The sequence below is a fragment of the Hyperolius riggenbachi genome, chromosome 11 (genome assembly GCF_040937935.1).
Source record: "Hyperolius riggenbachi isolate aHypRig1 chromosome 11, aHypRig1.pri, whole genome shotgun sequence".
NCBI lineage: Eukaryota > Metazoa > Chordata > Amphibia > Anura > Hyperoliidae > Hyperolius > Hyperolius riggenbachi.
The window spans coordinates 41,856,733-41,877,636 of record NC_090656.1 but is presented as its reverse complement, the minus strand read 5'-3'; the positions used below and the strand labels follow the sequence as shown (position 1 = coordinate 41,877,636).

General features: G+C 43.1%; 1 protein-coding gene across 3 annotated transcripts in view; it reads right to left on the bottom strand.

Moving 5' to 3' along the window:
• The window catches only part of NLRC5 (NLR family CARD domain containing 5), a 336,749-nt gene that overhangs the window by 41,273 nt on the left and 274,572 nt on the right, over positions 1 to 20,904 (bottom strand). For all 3 annotated transcript variants that reach the window (XM_068259606.1, XM_068259607.1, XM_068259605.1), the window contains 9 exons: positions 19,468 to 19,554; positions 15,926 to 16,009; positions 13,637 to 13,720; positions 10,011 to 10,094; positions 9,771 to 9,857; positions 7,448 to 7,531; positions 5,827 to 5,910; positions 3,524 to 3,607; positions 1,697 to 1,780 (listed from right to left, as the gene is read on the bottom strand). In XM_068259606.1, the coding sequence (XP_068115707.1) occupies positions 1,697 to 1,780; positions 3,524 to 3,607; positions 5,827 to 5,910; positions 7,448 to 7,531; positions 9,771 to 9,857; positions 10,011 to 10,094; positions 13,637 to 13,720; positions 15,926 to 16,009; positions 19,468 to 19,554 (762 nt within the window). The remainder of the gene's footprint in view (positions 1 to 1,696; positions 1,781 to 3,523; positions 3,608 to 5,826; positions 5,911 to 7,447; positions 7,532 to 9,770; positions 9,858 to 10,010; positions 10,095 to 13,636; positions 13,721 to 15,925; positions 16,010 to 19,467; positions 19,555 to 20,904) is intronic.

The following is a 20,904-nucleotide window of genomic DNA, read 5'->3' as shown; positions in this document are numbered from 1 at the left end:
TCACTGCAGTGACAGCGGAAGTACAAATAGAGGGCGCTTTATTTGAACTTCCGCTGTCACTGGAGTGACAGAAAGTTATGCCGGAAGCCGGGATGCGGAAGCTGATGCGGAGAAGATGCCCGCCGGGAGCCGATGCGGAGAAGACCCGGGACCAGGCTTCAGGTAATGTATGCGGGGGCCCGGGGGGCGACAGCGGCAGCTCAGCAGATTGGGATCGGTTTCAGGCTGAAATCGATTCACAATCTGTTTGCAGTAAAGGCAGCCATACGATCCCTCTCTGATCAGATTCGATCAGAGAGGGATCTATCTGATGGTCGAATCTGATGGCAAATCGACCAGTGTATGGCTACCTTTAGTGTTTCGAGTTTCATAGCGGTAATCTGTTTTATGTGTTGATGTGCAATTTTGGATGGAATCACTCATAATATCATGCTTCCCTGCAACAAGGGAGTGTAAAGCTGACCATACACTAATAGATGACCACTCATTGTGGCAAAATGACTGATTCCTCTCTGAAAGTAATCAAATCAGAAAGTAATCAATTCCTACCACACACAGCACATAGATTTGCAATAGATACCAGCAAGGAATTTATTGAAAAATGTTCAAACTGCAGCGTTGCACTGTGTGATGCACTGCAATGCTATGGGCCATTGCTCTACCACCATTCCTGCCCCACCCCAATTGACCGAGATCTTCTGTCTTGTCTGATACTTTTAATCCATTTTGGGTCAAAATCGATTGATCAGACATTTTGAGGAATTGATTCCCAGTTCATTGATCTGCTCTGCCTAAAATAGAATGGGAAAATTGATAAGTGTATAGACACCTTAAAGGACAGCTGAAGTGAGAGGGATATGGAGGCTGCCATATTTATTTCCTGTTAAACAATACCAGTTACCTGACTGTCCTGCTGGTATATTTGGCTACAGTAGTGTCTAAATGACACCAGAAACAAACATGCAGCTAATTTTGTCAGATCTGACAATAATGTCAGAAACACCTGATATGATGCATGCTTGTTTAGGGGCTATGGCTATAAATATAAGAAGCAGATAATCAGCAGGATAGCCAGGCAACTGGTAATGCTTTAAAGGAAATAAATATGGCAGCCTCCACATACCTCTCATTTCAGTTGTCCTTTAACAAATATTAGTTGCCCCCTATCATGTAGGCTCATATACTTCCAGCCCTCTGTGTCTGTGTTACACATTGAGAAATGCAGGATCAGTCCAACCACCTTAACACTTCCCATGGGAGCATTACTGTAAGCTAGGTTGCCCAGTATAGCAGCATAGCATCCCCCACAGGAACCCGCCACAGCCAGCACCGCCCTTCACATCAATACCGCCTAATTTGTTCCATGCTATATACCGTGCAGGTGCAGATTCCTGATGTATTATACATTGCATTGATGTGAAGGATGTCGCTGGCTGCGGCGGGTCCTATAAGTTCCTCGTGGGGGACTTGGAGTTGTGGAAGTCGTTGGAATGATCCAATACTGCTTCCACAGCCTCCCAGGGAAAATTATATTTAATTCAGAAAATGCCTGGTTTTCTTCCCCTTCAAGTTGTGATTGTTATATGCTTCTACGCTTTGCACCTAATTGGTTCTCATTACTTAAAGCTGTATTGACTGAACCCACATGCCCCATCTCTCTGAGTGACTGAGCATTTAGTTATACACAATAACTTACTTTATCTCTTCCATCTCTTGGCACTGCCCAAGTGCTCTGGCAAGGGCGATTCCACCAAATGAGCTGATGTTACACTGGGCAAGGCTGTAATAGTAAACCAAATTCAGTTAAATGCAAACACTTTCATAGCTTTTGATCTTCCCTCCCCCATTACATAAGGTAAATAGAGACTATCTGAAATGGAAAATAAACTGACCTACATTCTATTTAAGTACCCCAAAAACAAAAATGTGTGATCTTGGCAGAGCTCACAAAACCTCTGTGTGAGAATGTACTCTTTGTTCTTTCCACGAAGCACCGTGTCACAGGCACAGTGGCAAGAAGTAAGAAAAGCTGTGCAGACAAGAGATTACACTCAGGGATAAAGACAGCAGGGCATTCCTCTGACCCAATGGGCTCGATTCAGTAAACAGTGCTAAGTGTTAGCACGCCTGTGAAAAGCCCTATATCACGCCTAAAGTTAGTTTAGGCATAATAAATTCACATCTAAAGACTTTAGGCATGATAACTAGGGTGCTAACTGGGTTAGCACCCTTTACTAAATTCACATCGCGTGCACAGTCCCATGCGCAAAACTTTGCGCGCACAGCAAAAACAGCTCACCCGATGCGCCTATAAGGTCGCATTGGGTGCGACCTTAACGTCGCACCATGTGACGTTAAAGTCGCACCCAATGCGACCTTATAGGCGCATCAACGCACCGTTTTCGTCGCACCGCGATGCGACATTTCGAGCACACCGTGCTGTGCTCACGCAAAGTTTTCAGTGTGGGACTTTGCGCGCGATGTAAATTTAGTAAACGGTGATAACCCAGTTAGCACCCTAGTTATCACGCCCAAAGTCTTTAGGCGTGCTAACTGGGTTAGCACCGTTTACTGAATCAAGCCCAATGTTTCTTAACCACTTGCCGACCAGGGGATGTTACACTGATCGGTGCTGCATGGGCTCTACAGCCCGCAGCACCGATCAGCAGTGCAGCAGGGCGATCAGACTACCCCCCTTTTTTCCCCACTAGGGGGATGTCCTGCTGGGGGGGTCTGATCGCCGCCGGCTGCAGTTGCTTAGCGGGGGGGGCTCTTCAAAGCCCCCCTCCGCAGCGCTTTCAGCCCTCTCGCCAGCTCCCTACCTCTCCCTTCCCCTGTGTGCTGCGCAGGACGGATTTCCGTCCTGCGCATTGAAGGATAGGCTTCAGCCTATCATATGCCGGCAATCCCCGGCCAATCAGAGGCCGGGGATCGCCGATCTGCCTTACGGCGCTGCTGCGCAGCAGCGCCGTATGATGTAAACAGCGGGGATTTCTTCCCCGCCTGTTTACATTTTGCCGGCGAGCCGCCATCGGCGGCTCTCCGGCTGTTCACGGAGACACCCTCCGTGAACTGACATGGAAAGGCCGCTCGATCGAGCGGCCGTTTCCATGGTAACCCGCAGACGACCAGTTTACGCCAATCGGCGTTAGCTGGTCGTCAAGAGGTTAAAGTGATGAAGGCATGAATTGGCTGCATTTTGAGGGAGTACATTTCACAGAATAATCAAAACAATTTCTAGTCATACCTAACTATTGAGTTTCACTCTGATTGCATGTTAAGGAATTTTAGAGATGGTCAATGAGATGTCAATAATTAAAGCTTGCATGCATATTAATAATTAAAGCTTGCATGCAAATTTAATGCAAACTGTATGTAGCTTAGAACTGAGTCAGGTTTGCCCGGAAGCCCAACTGCAAGCTGCATACAATTTGCATGCAAGGTAAAGTTATTAGCATCTCACTGATCACCTCTATTGCTATGAAGCGATGCCACAAAAAGTAATTTCATACTTCAAAGTTACCTCATTTTCTTTACATGCTCCAGGCTGGGTAACAATGCAGCAAGGCACTCTGCGCCAGCATCTCCTATGTTATTGCCGCTTAAACTGCAAGTACAAAAAAACTACAATTAATAGGATCTGCAAAACTGCATACAGGGCAGGTCATTTGATTTGGCTGCGCAGCGTGGTGCCGGGTACTTTCACCACTGTTATAGACCGCAAAGTTCATTGCGGTGTCCAGTGTGTAATTTGGGTGCCAATTGGAGATAAGCCGGAAGAGATGGGCATAGGGTAGAAGGGATGGGTAGAGCAGGGCCGGGCCGAGACAGAGGCGAGAGAGGCTCCAGCCTCAGGGCACAGTGTAGGAGGGGACACACAACTCACTCAGCTATCATTCCCCTATTGTGTTTGAAGCAGAGAGAAATATGAAAAGGGGCTAATTGGATACATGGCAGTGACTGCAATCCACATAACTAGAATTTAAGGTGTTGGGGGGGGGGGGCTGCTCGTAGTCTAATAGCAATCAGGGTGTGATGGCTGGGGTGGGAGGGGTGGAGGGGCGCACTTTGGTGCCTTGGGTGCTGGGGGACCTTGTCCTGGCTCTGGGGTAGTGCTAGGCATAGTGTAGAAAGGATGGGTAGTGCTAGGCATAGGGTAGAAGTGGGAGGCGGCGTGATCCCGGGCGGAGGAGGACAAGGGTGACCGAGCGCGCGGCGGTCAGGACTCCTAAGGCTGTCGGGGGACGCGCTTGCCAGCTGGCCAACAGACGGGGGAGAGCCCGTGGAAAAACTCTGTGCCCTATACTTATCAAGGAAATTGTAAGTGCAATGAATTTTTAAACTTTTTAATAAAGAAACAGTATTACGCTATGTGAGGCGTTTTTATTGAGGTACTCTACTGAGGAGAAGACTTGCTGGAGGGGAGTTGGAGATTGCCTGAGTGGTGGGGGACGACCTCTTGAACGGTCCCACGGTGTCAATAGACCTGATTGTGGGTCTCAGCACACGGTGAGTGCATCTCACTGGGGTGTGGTGGTGGCTGTCACTATCCAAAGTGTGAATAATATTGACATATCCAGGAACAACTAGCAAGCTTTATGAACTGTATATCATTTGCCTCTTGAAGATGTGGACATTTTGAAATTAAAACAGTGTGTTTTTCCAGATGATGAACCTCTTTATAGAACAACATAGATATATGTGATTTGTGTTAGTGGGGGGCTTAAGCAGCAGACAAGTGGGGGTGTGCTGCAGACTGTGAGCGCCAGCCTCTGAGATTGTCTATCAGGTTTTTGTGCAGAGGGGGCGAACCAGTCCAGTGAAGGGGGAGGGACGTGAATATCAGCGCACAGTGTGTTTGTATACATAGGGTAGAAGGAATGGGTAGTGCTGGGCATAGGGTAGAAGGGATGGGTAGTGCTAGGCATAGGGTAGAAGGAATGGGTAGTGCTGGGCATAGGGTAGAAGGGATGGGTAGTGCTGGGCATAGGGTAGAATGAATGGGTAGTGCGTGGTATATGCTAGAAGGGAAGAGTAATCTGCAGCTCAAAGCAGCAACCTCGAGTCTGACTCGGGGTAGCCACCGGGTGGTGATATTGCCGTTTGTCACACGACAACAGATAACAATCTCATTATAGGGGTAGAGTGCCTCCCGGTGGACAGAGGGAGAATTGCAGCACTGGACCCAGGGGAGATGAGTTGCAGGGCTGCCGCAGATCTATCAGTATGATTTTTTTTCCTGCTTTTAAAGCTTTAAAGCTTGTGAAAAAATTGCCTCACTTTTAGACCCTAAAATCCAGAAGTAATCATACCGCTAGGGAGGTTAATGTGACCCCTCTTCTGAGCAAGAATTGTCCTGTATCATGTTTTTACTTTTTTTGTCTTTTATGTATTATTTTTTTATTATTGCTTGTCAATAAAAAAACATTAAAAAAAATAAAATAAAAGTGTAGGTGCAAAAACATTTTATAGCACTGTTTGCAATAAAAAGAGAACTAGAGGGGAATGAAGTGTTTTGGGTGCTGAGATATTAATGAGGTATGTAAAAGTGAAATTGGCTGTGTCTTCCTGTTTGTGCTGCAACAAGATGAGATGTGAATGCCAAGGAGGAACGGGCAATTTGACCACTTGCAAAGCACTTGAAGCAGAAAGAATTTCATGTGCAGAGTAAATGGAAAGGAGACGAGTCGATGAGACGTGGATTGAGCCATTAGCCTGAATGATGCTTTCCGGGACACATACATATAGGTGACAGACAATGATGACTGGGGAGTTCACAGCCTCTAATGGTTTTACAACAACATGCTGTCATATATTCAAACTTACTCCAAGGCCTCCATTTCCGGACAGCACATCAAGCTGCCTGTTAGATGGGCAACACCTACTTGGGTTATTTTGTTATTTCCAAGCCTGCAGATGAAAAAAAAGACATACATCAATATATTTTCTATGAAATGCTGGATTTTTACTGTTCCAAAACTGAGTCTTATATAATGTCATATTTAATTTCATAGTACATTGTGCAATGTGTTGTTACCCGTGGCGACCAGGGATCAAAATGACTTTGAAAAAACAAGACATCAGTTTGGTAAAGTCTAATTTCATAAATATTTTTTAGTTAATCTCTCCTACCCCCAACTAACCTAACAATGTACTCCCCTCACCCCTAACCCCTTCGGTAGAGACCTACAGTGTGATCCCCAGCTTCAGAGATAATACCACCTGCCCAGGCAGCCACGGTACCCCCCTGCCAAACTATATGCCATATTACTTCAGCAACCAATATACTGGGAGGGGGTCAGCGGTTAAAACAGCCTTGTATAATGGGAATGCTATGCTCCCTGAAGTGACAAGGACAGGTCAATGGGATGATAGTGTGATCCAAGCCCTATTAAAGCACACCATTGAAATTTATTGTGTGGGTGGAATTGGATGCATCTAATTCCATGCAGTATAAGTCTGGAACTGTTAGCATCTCATAGAAGAACTGAAATTAACAGCTATAAAAGAACTTAAAGGGTACCTGAACTGTCATGTGACATAAAATGGGAGAAAGCGCCGCAATGTAGTATGCAAATGGGTAAACCTGGGTAATGAAACAAGCATAAGGAGATGCAGAGGTTGCAGTCACACATGGGCCCCTGGTCATGGGGGTCTTCCTCCAATCACTTTATTAACTTTGTATTGGTGGTATAGTGGTAATAATCACCTCTACATGTGATTTGAATAGTGGCAGTTAAAGAGACACTGAAGCGGAAAAAAATTATGATATAATGAATTGGTTGTGTAGTACGGATAATTACTAGATGATTAGTAGCAAAGAAAATATTCTCATATTTTTATTTTCAGTTATATAGTTTTTATAACATTGCATCATTCTCTAATATTTGCAGTTTGCACACTACTCAGCATTCTAAATGATTTTACAGAGCAGGCTAGTGAACTTTTGAACTGCCCTCTGCAGAAAAAAAAAACATTACAGTGCCAGACACTTGAGATAATAAGCTTCAGAAGGCAGACCTCTCTACGACTTTGATCATTATAATCATATTTTTTTCACTTCAGTGTCTCTTTAAACTATTGCTTTCGTCCCTCACACACAGTGGCAGTCCTTGGAAAGCTGGTTTGGGTTGTCTGTGCCATGAAATTCTTATACATACAGTGCTGGGTGGACTCTGGGTGAACCATGGCTCTGTAGCTACATCACTGCTTTCAGTCTCAGTTTTTTCAGCCTCTGTGGAGACTCAGACATGCTCAATGGGATGGGCAGCCCTGGGAACACACCTCCAACTCTCCTCTACCTGGCTAGGTATGAAGACGAATTTCCATTTGCTGAACTAAAACCTCTTGCAGCCACTGACACATTTTTACATGTCACAAAACAACAAGCAAACAGTGGAAAATGTAAAAACATAATGCTGGAACTGTTTACGGCACAGAAACTTACATTAGTATTTTCAAAGATGGCATATGGGATAATCCATGTGATAACGTGAGCATAGAGATGTCATCCAGTGATAAAGACTGCATCCTGCACAGAACAGAGAAATGATTTACGATATAATGTGTACCTTGGCAGGTAAGGTCTGTATAGTAAAAACAAACAGCTCTGTGCGCAATAATACAAATAAAACAAAGACCAAACACTCCTGCTGCCAATCTAGATTGTTGCTCCAACTTTCAATCCAATAATACAAAACTGAATTCAAGATCAGCGCATAACATACACCTCCACCACACCACTTGCAGATTCACTCACCAGCTCCTCAGATCATATAAAATGATCATATGCATTTTTGTTATCCTCCAAGCCCATCTGGTCTAAGGTGAGCTTTTTTTCTTCTCACTCCGTTTTCCCATACACATGAAAAAATAAATCACCTTTGCATAGCACGCGCAATAAATCCACGCATGTCTGTTACAGGCATACAAGGAAGCGTAGGTTTGGTATTGTTCTCAAGAATCCCCTTGAGAAAGTGACGTGGACGAAACCAGTCGGGTGGAGCTACTGAGTACGCAAGTGAGCCAGATGAGAGGAGACGGCGGGTATTAGCAATACGGCAGCACTGCGTGGAGCAAGCTGCTGGAGGCAGTCTGCTGTCAGTAGTACCAAACCTGCGCTTCCTTGTATGCCTGTAACAGACATACGTGAATTTAATGTGAGTTTTAAATTTATAATATAAGAGGTGCAATAAAAGTTTTAAAGACGGCATCAAGCTATGCAAAGGTGATTTATTTTTGCATGTGTACGGGAAACCGGAGTAAGAAGGAACAAAGCCCACAATAAACCAGACGGGCTGGGAGGAGAACAAGAACGTATAAAATAATTTTATATGATCTGAGGAGTTGATGAGTGAATCTGCAAGCGGTGTGGTGGAGGTGTATGTTATGCGCTGATCTTCTTACAATTAAGGTCTGTATAATAAATCACACCAAAGAGGATGCAGGAGTATCCAGCTTTGTAACCAAGAGCAGTGTTTCTCAACCCCTATCCACAAGTGTCCTGAGTGGGTCAGGTTGTGAGAAGAAACAACTTTGGTACATTTGGGGCCATGATTGTGATTATGATTGAATGACATGATAATGATTACATCACCTTTTTATGGTACAGAAGTTCCTGTTGACCTGCTGAAAGAAGCTGGGGAAACACTGATATGGAGTTGTGAAATGTACAATTTATTGCTTCCATTTCTAGTAGCTGCCTTGATAGCTATTTGAGTATGAAATCATGGCTGAATGCTATCAATCCCATATTTTTGCTTTCCTGAGAAAACTTTTCAGCAAAAAGTATTCATAGAAAAACACATGACCAGTTTACCAGGTGATCATTTTGTACTCTAATTGGCTGGCTGGTCATGACCAGGAAGTTAAAGTGAGATGCCGTTTTACCACACGGCTGTGACTAGCCAATCAGAGATGTAAAAATTGATCACACGATAAATCATGTGCTTTTAAATGTACTCTCCTCAGTCACAAGAGATCCTAGAAAAATTGATCATCTCTTCAGCAGTGGGGTTTCCTATTAATAATACTCCCTCACTATTTAAGCAGCAACACTGAAATGCCAACTCCATCTTTAAATTCCATTTCCAACAATCATAGCATTATGGTAAGTGGGTTGTCAATAAGAGACTGCAAAATGGAAAAATCCTTCTGCCAACTGTACAAAAACACTACAGGGATGAGTGTGGAAGGGTTGTCAAGAGTAACCAGCTGGTCCAGTTGCTTCTGATTTATTACTATTTGACTATATAAACTGGATGAATTGGAATTGTGATAGACATTTGATATCTTCATTATCTATGATAAATTGGTTGTACTTGGAGGATATTATTATACCAAAGTGCCTGGGACACATATAGAACATGGGCAGAAATATTGGTGGCACACAAACATCACAGGCATTACTGGGGACTCACCCCCTTTTCGCTGCCGTAACAACCACCGCTTTTGTAAAATGGGTGCACACTAAATTTTGGTAAGCGACTGTGGACGTTTTCATTCAGAAACAAGACCTGATACATGGAAAAGTGGCTTTTAGGCTATATTCAAGTTCAACCTATTCATGGAGTTTGATGGGGTTCAAGACTGGATCTTCTGCAGACAAGACAAATACTAATGTACTGTACAGAAGACATAAAGGATAAGGGAATATCCCATCAATGTCATAATCCTGGCACCAGCTGACTGCACTATATAAAATGAATGACCCACCTGCTAATGACATGTACAGTGAGGACAATACAATGATCTGACATAAGCATTCTTACTGTATTTCCTGTAGCTCTGGACATTTGGATAGTTCAGCAATAAACTGTCTTCCTTCATTGGTAGTCCCCAAGAAGCAACCAGACACACTGCACAGAAAGAAAGATCTCATTGTGAAGACTAGAACACCCACACTACAGAATCATACATAACACAAAGCCTGGTGGATGGCAAGATTGGTCACAGAAAGCTCAGTTTGGGAGACGCTATAGACTAGAGATTCATGCAAAAACCTAACTTACTTCATATATCTGAAATTCTTCTTCTGAGCCAGTAATTCTTCCATCGATACAGCCCCTTTTTCACCAATGTTATTACAGGAGAGACTGAAAATGACAAAAATGACTCAAAATGTTTAAATGATTATCAACTTATACTGCATTGTACCACTTGCTGTATTAGTGATGGATAGTGCTCTTTAAGTCGTAGTTTATTTTTTTCCATTGAAACAAAAACTACTGCAAAATGTTATCCTTCTGTCAGCTCTACCAGATTGTTTCCGTGGTGGGGAAGTCTCAGCACAGGACCTTAGTGCTGAAACTCTACCAGATTGTTTCCGTGGTGGGGAAGTCTCAGCACAGGACCTTAGTGCTGAAACTCTACCAGATTGTTTCCGTGGTGGGGAAGTCTCAGCACAGGACCTTAGTGCTGAAACTCTACCAGATTGTTTCCGTGGTGGGGAAGTCTCAGCACAGGACCTTAGTGCTGAAACTCTACCAGATTGTTTCCGTGGTGGGGAAGTCTCAGCACAGGACCTTAGTGCTGAAACTCTACCAGATTGTTTCCGTGGTGGGGAAGTCTCAGCACAGGACCTTAATGCTGAAACTCTACCAGATTGTTTCCGTGGTGGGGAAGTCTCAGCACAGGACCTTAGTGCTGAAACAACCCTGGTGCTGAAGCTGTAGGAACCAATATTAATCTGTACTCCATGTAATCTTGGCCCACTTTATTATGGCGCACAGTGTTTTTGGCACAGACTTCAGATCTCAACGCTAGTTATTCTGTCAATTAACTTTTTATTTTGGACCCCTTGGGCTTGGAGACATGTTAAGGTTTTGTTTTTTTGGAATTGAGGCTGCTAGGACAGCTTGTGTGTGTGTGTGTGTGTGTGTGTGTGTGTGTGTGTGTGTGTGTGTGTGTGTGTATTCTCTTGTAGGGGAAGGAAGGTGTCCTTAGACTAGTTTACTTGTCTATGACATGGAGTGGTAATAGTATTTTATCTGAGGGTGTTTTATGTTGGTGGGAAATGCACCTTATGCAATTTTAATTATGTGTTGTCACAGCCTCTGTGCGCAGCCTTTCATGTCCCATTCTTCCTCCACCGGGAGGGCAGCGCACAGAGGCGATGACAAGGGTGAGGTAACACTCCCTGCCGTGGTGCACATATATGAAGATTCAGCTTCTGATCGGCAGAATTTGAACAAGGTTCCAAATATGAAGATGCCTCAACATTATTATTTGCCATTCCCCTTCCTAAAATACAGTATATTGCTTGTATACGTTGTGGTGATCACAGCAGGGAGAGTCTTTGAGAGGGTGAGAAAAGGTTCTGAAGGTTTGTTGTCCCTGGTTTCTCCTGTGCTGGTCTGTGACCCCAAACACTTCCTCTATGACTTCTGCATGAGCAGGTCAGCTGAATGCAGTATAGCATTAATCTAATGACCTGTGCCTGATTCTGTGTACATAACCCTTTTGTGAAGAGTGCTGAGTTGGCTTTCATCTCCTTTTATCCACCCGGTGACATCCACAAAGTGTGTCTGAAACAAGAGTCTAGGGGAGAGAATAACACCCCAGAACTAAAAATCTGAGCGAGAGAAGGGTGAATCCTTCAGTCTGCTAACCACATGTCGTATGACCAGAAATTCAGTGTATATCCCATATGCAGGGGAAAGAGAGTAGATGAACAAATAAACTTGAAAACTCTATACACTTAAAATATACACAGCCGAAAAGTTCAACTCGTATTCAGCCGGTTTAGGTTTTTAGAGCCCATCTATCAGTGATATGTATGGAAATGAAAACCTCTATGAGATAGGGTTTGGCAATGTAGTAGTAGAAGTATGAAATGGGGTACACATTAAAGATGTGGTAAATAAAGGACCCGGAAGTGTGCCTTGCCTGCCACCACAAAGCTTACAGCCGACCCGCTGGCTGGGGGGGGGGGGGGGGCATGAGCTGGAGGAGGTAGCAGCCAGGAAGAGGGGCAGAGTGCACAGCGGAGAGGCGGGTCTCCCACACCTGCCCCCCCCCTGTCCACGCGCCCCCTCCAGCCATTAGTGCAGCGTGTGTCAGGCTGCGGGCAGAGAAGGATTGACTCCTTCCACGTTCCACCACTCGCCACTTCCTGCAATGCCACCCACTTCACTTTCGCAAGTACAGTGGGCGGCATTGCAGGAAGTGATGAGCGGTGAAACGCAGCGCCTGGAACATAGAAGAAGGTGAGTCAAGATGAGCGCGGACAGGGAGGGGGGACCAAGGTGAGGGAAGGGGGGTCCAACCCCCCTCCCCAGTGCTGTGCTCACTGTCCCCCTTCCTGGCTTCTACCCCCTCCAAGCTACCTATACTGAGGCAACTATACTACCTATACTGGGGGCAAGTATACTACCTATACGGGACAACTATACTACCTGTACTGGGGCAACTATACTAGCTACCTCTAGTGGGGCAATTATACTACCTATATGGGGGTCAATTATACTACCTGTACTGGGGGCAACTATACTACCTGTACTGGGGCAACTATACCAGCTACCTAAACTGGGGCAACTATTCTACCTATATTGGGGGCAACTATAAAACCTATACTGGGGCAACTATACTAGCTAACTATACTGGGGCTACTATACTACCTATACTGGGGGCAAGTATACTACCTATACGGGACAACTATACTACCTGTACTGGGGCAACTATACTAGCTACCTCTAGTGGGGCAATTATACTACCTATATGGGGGTCAATTATACTACCTGTACTGGTGGCAACTATACTACCTGTACTGGGGCAACTATACCAGCTACCTAAACTGGGGCAACTATTCTACCTATATTGGGGGCAACTATAAAACCTATACTGGGGCAACTATACTAGCTAACTATACTGGGGCTACTATACTACCTATACTGGGGGCAATTATACTACCTATACGAGACAACTACACTACCTGTACTGGGGCAACTATACTAGCTATCTCTAGTGGGGCAATTATACTACCTATATGGGGGGCAATTATACTACCTGTACGGGGGGCAACTATACTACCTGTACTGGGGCAACTATACCAGCTACATAAACTGGGGCAACTATTCTACCAATATTGGGGGCAGCTATAAAACCTATACTGGGGGCAACTATACTAGCTAACTATACTGGGGCAACTATACTACCTATACTGGGGCAACTATACCTGGCTACCCTACATAGGGGGCACCTATACCTGGCTACCTACCTATAGTGAGGGTGAAAATTTATTTTTTGGTGCTGTGCGATCATTGCTGTGCGGGGTGTCATCCTCACAAGTTTGCCTCAGGCAGCAAAAAGTCTAGAACTGGTCCTGGATGCAAACCTTCCCTTGTATGCTTTTACTGCAGGCAAAGTGATATCTTCTATATAAGGAGGTAACATGGTGTACAGCATAAAACCAAACAATTAATCATTTAGTTGATTAGATACAATGTATTTCAGAGAGAACTTATGAAAATAGTTAATTTAATGTTAATCAGAAAATCAAGCTCACATCTAGCTTTTAGGTGGCTAATGACCCTCCCAGGGCTTTTACTTCTCTGCATATTTCTGATATCCTTTCCATGGAATGAAATGAGAAATATCTATTACACAGAACTGCTATTAGAAGTTATAGCAAACTTACTCAATGTTCTCAACAGATCTGCAGTGCTTCAGGCTTTCTGTCAGCGTTGTTAGTCCTATATGGGATAGGTTTACTTGTGCCAGTCTGTAAGAAAATGAGTGAGCAGAGATCAACAGGACTACAAGATAAACTCTTGACCATTTCATCATCTTCAGCCTCCCACGAGAAAGAGGTTAAATATAATGCTCTGATCATCTGATCTGATGAACTACAGTATATGTAAACTGATTGTGTGCTGTTTAAAGGTACTGGCATATCTCATGCCTAACCATAATGAGAGATTGCTAAAGCGCTGATAAAATCTGTATTGCACAGAGTTAAGGAGTAGCTGCCGCCTGACCGTCTCAGGTTTCCTTTAACAATACATAATACAGCAAAGAAACAAAAAGTGAGGGGATTTAGGGGCCAACAAGTAAATCGAATGTAAAGCAAAGATTTTAATCCAGTATTAACCACTTCCTGCCCCATGACATGAAAATAAGTCTCTACACTCCTGCAGGAACGGATCTAGACCAAGTTGCGCCTGGGGCAAGGTCAGGTTTTGGTGCCTAAACTGCCATTCCCCATGCAAATTTTGCCATCTTTTTAAGAATTCAACAAACTGCGCCTGGGGCAAGATGCCCGCTTGCCCCCCCCCCCCCCACACACACACACACACAGATCTGTCTCTGCACTCCTGGATAACTCCCTACAAAATCCTGGATAACACTGTATTTATCTCTGAGCTGATAACAATGCTACACAGTTGTAAAGGAATGACAGCAAATCCCTGTCTTCCTCCCAGGGAATTCAATGGCAGGATTAAAGTGTAAAGTAAACATTCCAGGAGCAGACAGATGTAACAAGAGAGTAGGGTATGTACAATGTGTTACTAATACATATTAAAACAAATGAACTGTTTAAATAAACAGGAGAGATATACCAATAAAATGCATGGGTTTAATGTTCAATAGAAGCTATTTACATTAAAGCTAAAACGTATGAAAGTGGATAAATTTTGTATTTTTTTGTTTTTTTCCTTATTTTCTTTTTAAAATACATAGAAAATAAGGTAATTAATACAATAATACAACCACAAAATATCAGCCACAAAAAGCTTAATTTGTCCTGAATAAAACAATATATAGATAATTTAGTTGTGATAATTATTTATAAAGTTATTACCAAAGTAATCAGAGCTGAGCTGAATTGTGAAAATGACCGGGGTAGGGAAGTGGTTAAAGTGGGACTGTCAACCATAAAATCAAATTCTATTTACCCACTGCTCGGTGTTTATTATGTAGTCTACATCCTGACCCTGCATTGCAAGTATTCCAACATAATCATAAATGTTTCTGCTGTAATTAACATTATCTCAGTCAGCCTGGCTCTATTTTGGTACATTACCGGGGAGTAGGAAGCATTTTATCTACCCTTCTACATTCCTGCTCCTCACTGATTGGCTGAGAACAGTTCAGTGTGACACAAGACTGAGAAGGGAAATACACCTGAGATAGTACGGCTCTTCCTGCTGCTTTAAAAACGACATGAGAACAGTCTTTAGTACTTAAAAATTATATGGTCATGGTAAGGTATCTAGATAACATCCAATAGCTTGATGCATGTTGCTTAGCCTACAAAAGGGTCACTTTCACAGAGGCAAACAGATTGAAGTTATTTTTTCCATGACATACAATATCTATAACAAAGAAGAAGAGGATACATAATGAATCCACACATCACGTTATCTAGTCACTACACCCTCTAAAGTTTTTTCTTCTTTGCTGTATTAAGCCACAGGATGTCTGGCTTTGCACATAGTGCAAATGGTGAACAGCAGTGTTGAGCTGGCATCCTCGAGAAAATCAGCAACATTTGGAATTGTTTTGAAACTGATGATTGACAACAAACGTATGACTATGAATGGGTTATAGTCACTGATTTCCAGACAATGATGTCCTACAAGTGACTGTCAGGAAGTGGATGTGTAGTCCCCCAAATATACTGGTATTTTTGGTCAAGCAATGCAAACCTTGTCATAAAAATGTCATCAATGCATCACCCTGTACAGGAAATATGTAGAATGGGCTGAAGTGTAACCCGGGTGCTCAGTGCACCAATCGGCCCACATTCCAGGTGAATCTATATCATATCTGTACGACTCTCACAAAATGGGGCTAAAATCAACCATGCAAATGTACTGCTTTATGGACCTGGACCCCAATGAAGCACACATAGATGTATGTATATTAGCTTTTTGAAAATCTGCAAAGTCTATGCACAATTAAAAGCACAATTTCTGGCACTCACTTAATTGTCAGTAATGAGGGCAAAGTAGTCAGTAAATCCGCAACTGCCTGGACTCCATCATCACCAAGGTTGTTATTGGATAAACTAAAGTAAATTGAAAAAAAATGTTATGTTTAAAAAACAAGTGAAAAGGGTTTGTTTCTGAATGATAAGATGAAAACACACAAGCTGGATAAATGTAGTCTGCTGTGTTGGGATATAGCTCAAGTCAAATTAAAAGGAACTAGGCAGTGCTCTTATAAAGATGGTGTGATGATTTGTCAGAAGGCACCAATGGATCATTAAAGTGGATCAGTGTGAAAAATGAAAAATAATAAATATATATATATATATATATATATATATATATATAAAAGAGCAGTGAGCTGGCTCCAAAACAGCACTGGAACACAAACGTCAAATCCAATGTGTATTGACTCACGACTACAAATTTTGTACACTAATCTCCACTTCTTTAGCGAAAATGAAAACTCAAAAAAATGGTGTACGACAGGCTCGGTATGACCACCACTCTGATTGGGGATGAGGTTGTTTTCTCAATTCACCCTGTGGGTAGCTACATTTCAGGCAACCCCATCTTGTGTGCCAAGAAATTTCCCATACAGGACTTGACCCTACACTGATAAATATCCAACCGTTTTTATTGCATTTACTAGCATAATAGCCAGCACAACGTTTCGGGCCAGTCAGCCTTTGTCAAGTGCTCGAGCTTCTGACCTCACCGTGAAACATATAAAGACGATGTTGATCACGCCACACCCAAACAAATGAGGGGGCGGGTACTTTCTTAGGTAAATCCTAAGAATGTACCCGGGCCTTACCAGGGTCTAGAGCAGCAACAACACTTACTGCTATTTTTGTAAAGATTATCCAGACAGTGTGTGTGTGTGTGTGTGTGTGTGTGTGTGTGTGTGTGTGTGTGTGTGTGTGTGTGTGTGTGTGTGTGTGTGTTTATGTGTGTTATCTTCATCTGAACAGCATAGCCCATCTCCATCCCTTCTTCACGTACCAGAGTACTATAATACTAAAGCATACCCTAATCATATCCTGCTTTGACTACTGAAACTTCCACCTCTGTGGCCTATCAACTAAATGACTAGCTTTCTTTCCAGTCTTACTTCCATACTGCTGTTGCCCTTCTGAAACTCTAAATTTCAGATACCATCTGTCACAAACAATTCATTAAGAAATGGAAACAATCAGTTTGCTGATTGTGTTTCACAATTCCAATCCAGATTGCATGTCTAGGGACAGCAGCATGCAAAACCTGGGGTCTGATCTTTTCCAGCTGAATACAACTGTTCCTCTGAGGATTACAATGTTTTTTTAATTACAGGGAACAAAATAATTGGCTCTTTGTGAACTCTGCCAAATGGTCCCTTTTCATGGGAGAGGGAGCTTGAGCACAGCCAGCAAGCTTTCAACTCAGCATGAGGGCAGATTTAAAATAAATGTATTGTATGATTTTTGCTTTTTTAAGAGATACCGTACTTATGATAGGTATGAAAATTGTATAATTTTATTGGTCAGGACCCGTTGAGTATTTTCATATTTAATTTATGCAGCTGGAATATCCACCAACTGGGTTATTAAACTTCTCAGTAACACAATTTCATACAATATTCATGTTTAGTATCAATGTGATCTATATTCTTTGGTGATTGTGGATTTGCTATTATTATTTATGTGTGATGAACTTGGGCTGCAATATGAAAATGTCATATTTTGGACTTAAAGAGACTCTGAAGTCTCTAAAAAACGTTTTTTTTTTAAATTTCATAAATATGTTTAATACTTTATTCCTAACTAAACCGCCGCATCCCCGCCGCAGTCCGCTATCTAAATCCCCCAAACTCCCCGGGGGGGCAATCTGGGCAACGCTTCCGTGTGAGGCAGGGCTATGAGCTGCAGCCATGCCTCACACGCGTCTGTCAGCGACGGTTCTCCACCTCTCCCCCGCCCCTCTCAGTCTTCCTTCGCTGAGAGGGGCGGGGGAGAGGCGGAGATCGGCCGCTGACAGACGTGTGTGAGGCAGGACTGCAGACCATAGCCCTGCCTCACACGGAAGCGCTTAGGGCAGCAAAATCCACGACCAAGAAAGTCGTGAATTTTTCGGGGGAGAGGTAGGGGTTAGTTTGTGAAGATTTAGATAGCGTACTGCAGCGGGGATGTGGCGATTTAGTTAGGGATAACTATTAAACATATTTATTAAATAAAAAACTTTTTTTAGAGACTTCAGAGTCTCTTTAAGCCTTCCGGTAAAAATAGGGGGCTGGCTCTGAGATCTGCCCTCAGAGCAGGTCTGTATAAAAGAAGCACAGCATTTTCAGCAAGGAGTCCTCCATTTTTTTAACATCACTGAAGCTAGCAGAGAGCTGTGAGGCTGGCTTCCTGAACCTGAAACAAAGGATCCCTCCATTTTGCTTGGATCTTCCACAAATAACATATTTCTTCCAAACCCCTAAGTATTAATTGTATTTTATTTTACCTGGGTTACTGCTTCTCTATAATTCTTATTTGTAGTAATTTTCTGTATATATAAATTTTTGATATTGCATTTTAAATAAAAGACTTTAAGTCATTTTCGTAGCTGCATACCTGCTTTGAGCCATGCAGAAAGAATCCTAGCCTTTCTGAAGATTCGATACCCTGAAGTGTTGTATTGTCTTAGCCAGAGCATAGTGTTGAACACTTTTCCTTTGCAGGTTTAGAATAGGCAGTAGGTCCCCTGTCCTTCACAGAGGTGGTGGCAGCCCTGTACCCGAAATATTGTGTAGTAAAGTATTTGTGTCGCTTACACGCTCCCTCCTAGCCTACCTGCTGCCCAATTCCACAGGTTTCAGTGCATCGATTGCATCCACGAGGTTGGATGGTCTGTATGTTGACATTGATTGGAAGGCACTGAGCGGTCCGGCCACTAAGGGGGGTGTGACACCATCCAAATGCACATTACCTTCATATCAGTTCTCAGTTAGAATCACCTTCTCACATGTATGTATTCAAAATTTCTATGAACTTCTTTCCACATCTGGAATTCTGTTCTAAAGCACTCTCCAACCCTTGAATCCTATGACAACCCCCTTGAAGGGAGCTGACCATGGTTTGTAGTAAATGTATAAAACTATCCTCCTCCTGAGGGAGGTTCATAAATGGTGTGAGTCATTAGTGGCTGGCAAGCATTACTTAACTTCAAGGGGCTGCTCCCTAGCCCCCACCTGTATGTGCTCCCCTATCTTGATCCAGGTGCCACAGTTTGAAGCACCCGCGGAGGTACCACCCATCAGCCACCATAATGCATGTCAGGAGATATAGTCCTTCAATGTGAGAATATCTCCCAGTCGGATGTAAGCTAGATCATTTGCTATACCCACTGACCAAGCCTTACGTCTTGTAGAATCTGACACAATAGCTCACTGCCTACAGATATACAGTATAGATTCCTTATCTATTGCCTTTCCTCTTTTTCCTGCCCATCCTTTTAGATTGTAAACTCACACGGGTTACATTATTCCTTTAGGCTTTACACTATACATTCAACTTACTCCAGCTCTGAGATGCAGGTGCCACATTTCTTAATAAGCGGGCTTAAAAGAGGAACATTCTTCACATCCACTCCACAGTGATGTAATCTGGGCAAAAAAAATAATCTTAGCCAGTAGCCAGAGAAGCCATACAAATAGAAACCACAAATAACCAGAAAATGCATTAGTTAGTGTAAAAACATGTACTGCTCGCATGGTAAATGTAGCATTATGTTTTACGTATATAAACAATTACTAAATCCCAATGCAAAACAATAACATACCTTGTACTAAAGACATAGGAATTAGGCATGAAACATAGCACAGTAATCTATGCGTAAAGCCAGGTGTTACATTGACAGTTATCAGTTCCATGTGTCTAGCAATGGTTTACATTAATTACTACTACAGTATACTAGTAAGAAGAATATGTTGCTCCAAGTAGCACAACCACACTGCTTAAATCTTCAGCTCAGGAACATGACTACACCTGTCCATTGGGCTTCTTAAAATGTACTTGTCATTAGAGAGCTATGGATGCTGTCATTTGAGTTCCTGTTAAAGTTGCAAGCTGTTACAATACTAATTCTCTAGCTTTTATGCTTTCTGAGTCACTAACTTGTTAAGCTAGTATGTAGCTCAGTAGAGTACCTGTAAAGAGCACCTGATCTATATATTTGCTGCTGATACTGAGATCTCAGAAATTCTCACGTTTATGCAGAGAACCTATGATCTCTATCTTGCTTTAAGCTGATCATACTGTATATGTTTAAAAATATTCAGCAACTTATTTGTGTGAATTTCAAGATTTTATGTTTTTGAAATTAATTTAGAGTTATTTTTTTAAAGGGAACCTAAACCAAACCTAAAAAAAGAGTTTCACTTACCTGGGGCTTCTGCCAGCCCCCTGCACCCGCCCTGTGCCCACGCCGCCACGGACCGATCCTCCGGTCCCCGTCAGCGGCTCAGTTTCGATTTGGGCGACTGAGTGTAATGATCTGCTCAGCTGTCTGCACAAGCAGACAGCTGTTTGTCCATTCTTTGGGTCTGAGGGCTGCAGGTCTCTGGAAAAGAGACATGTCTTTGCTTTGCAAGTTTCAGAGTTGCTCTGCTGGTGAGGAATTTGCATATACTTGTCATGCAAATTGCTTAGCTGCTTCCTCTGATGGCTTGCAGTATAAAAGCCATTTCTTCCCAGAATTCCTTGCTGGTCATGATGGTTTGTTCCTGCTAACTCTCCTGGAGTATCAGCCTTGCTATTGTTTGCTAAGATTATCTTAGAGTAATTCCTTGGGACTGTACTAGTCCTCCCTTCTAGTGCAGTCAGGTTGTATTATCTGTATTGCCTTGTTCTGTCTCTCTGTCGCGATTGTCTTGTCGCCAGCGGCGGTCGACAGGAAATCGTTCTGTCTGCCTTTGGAGTGTAAGCCAGAGCAGTGGTTGCTATTGGCTGCTCCT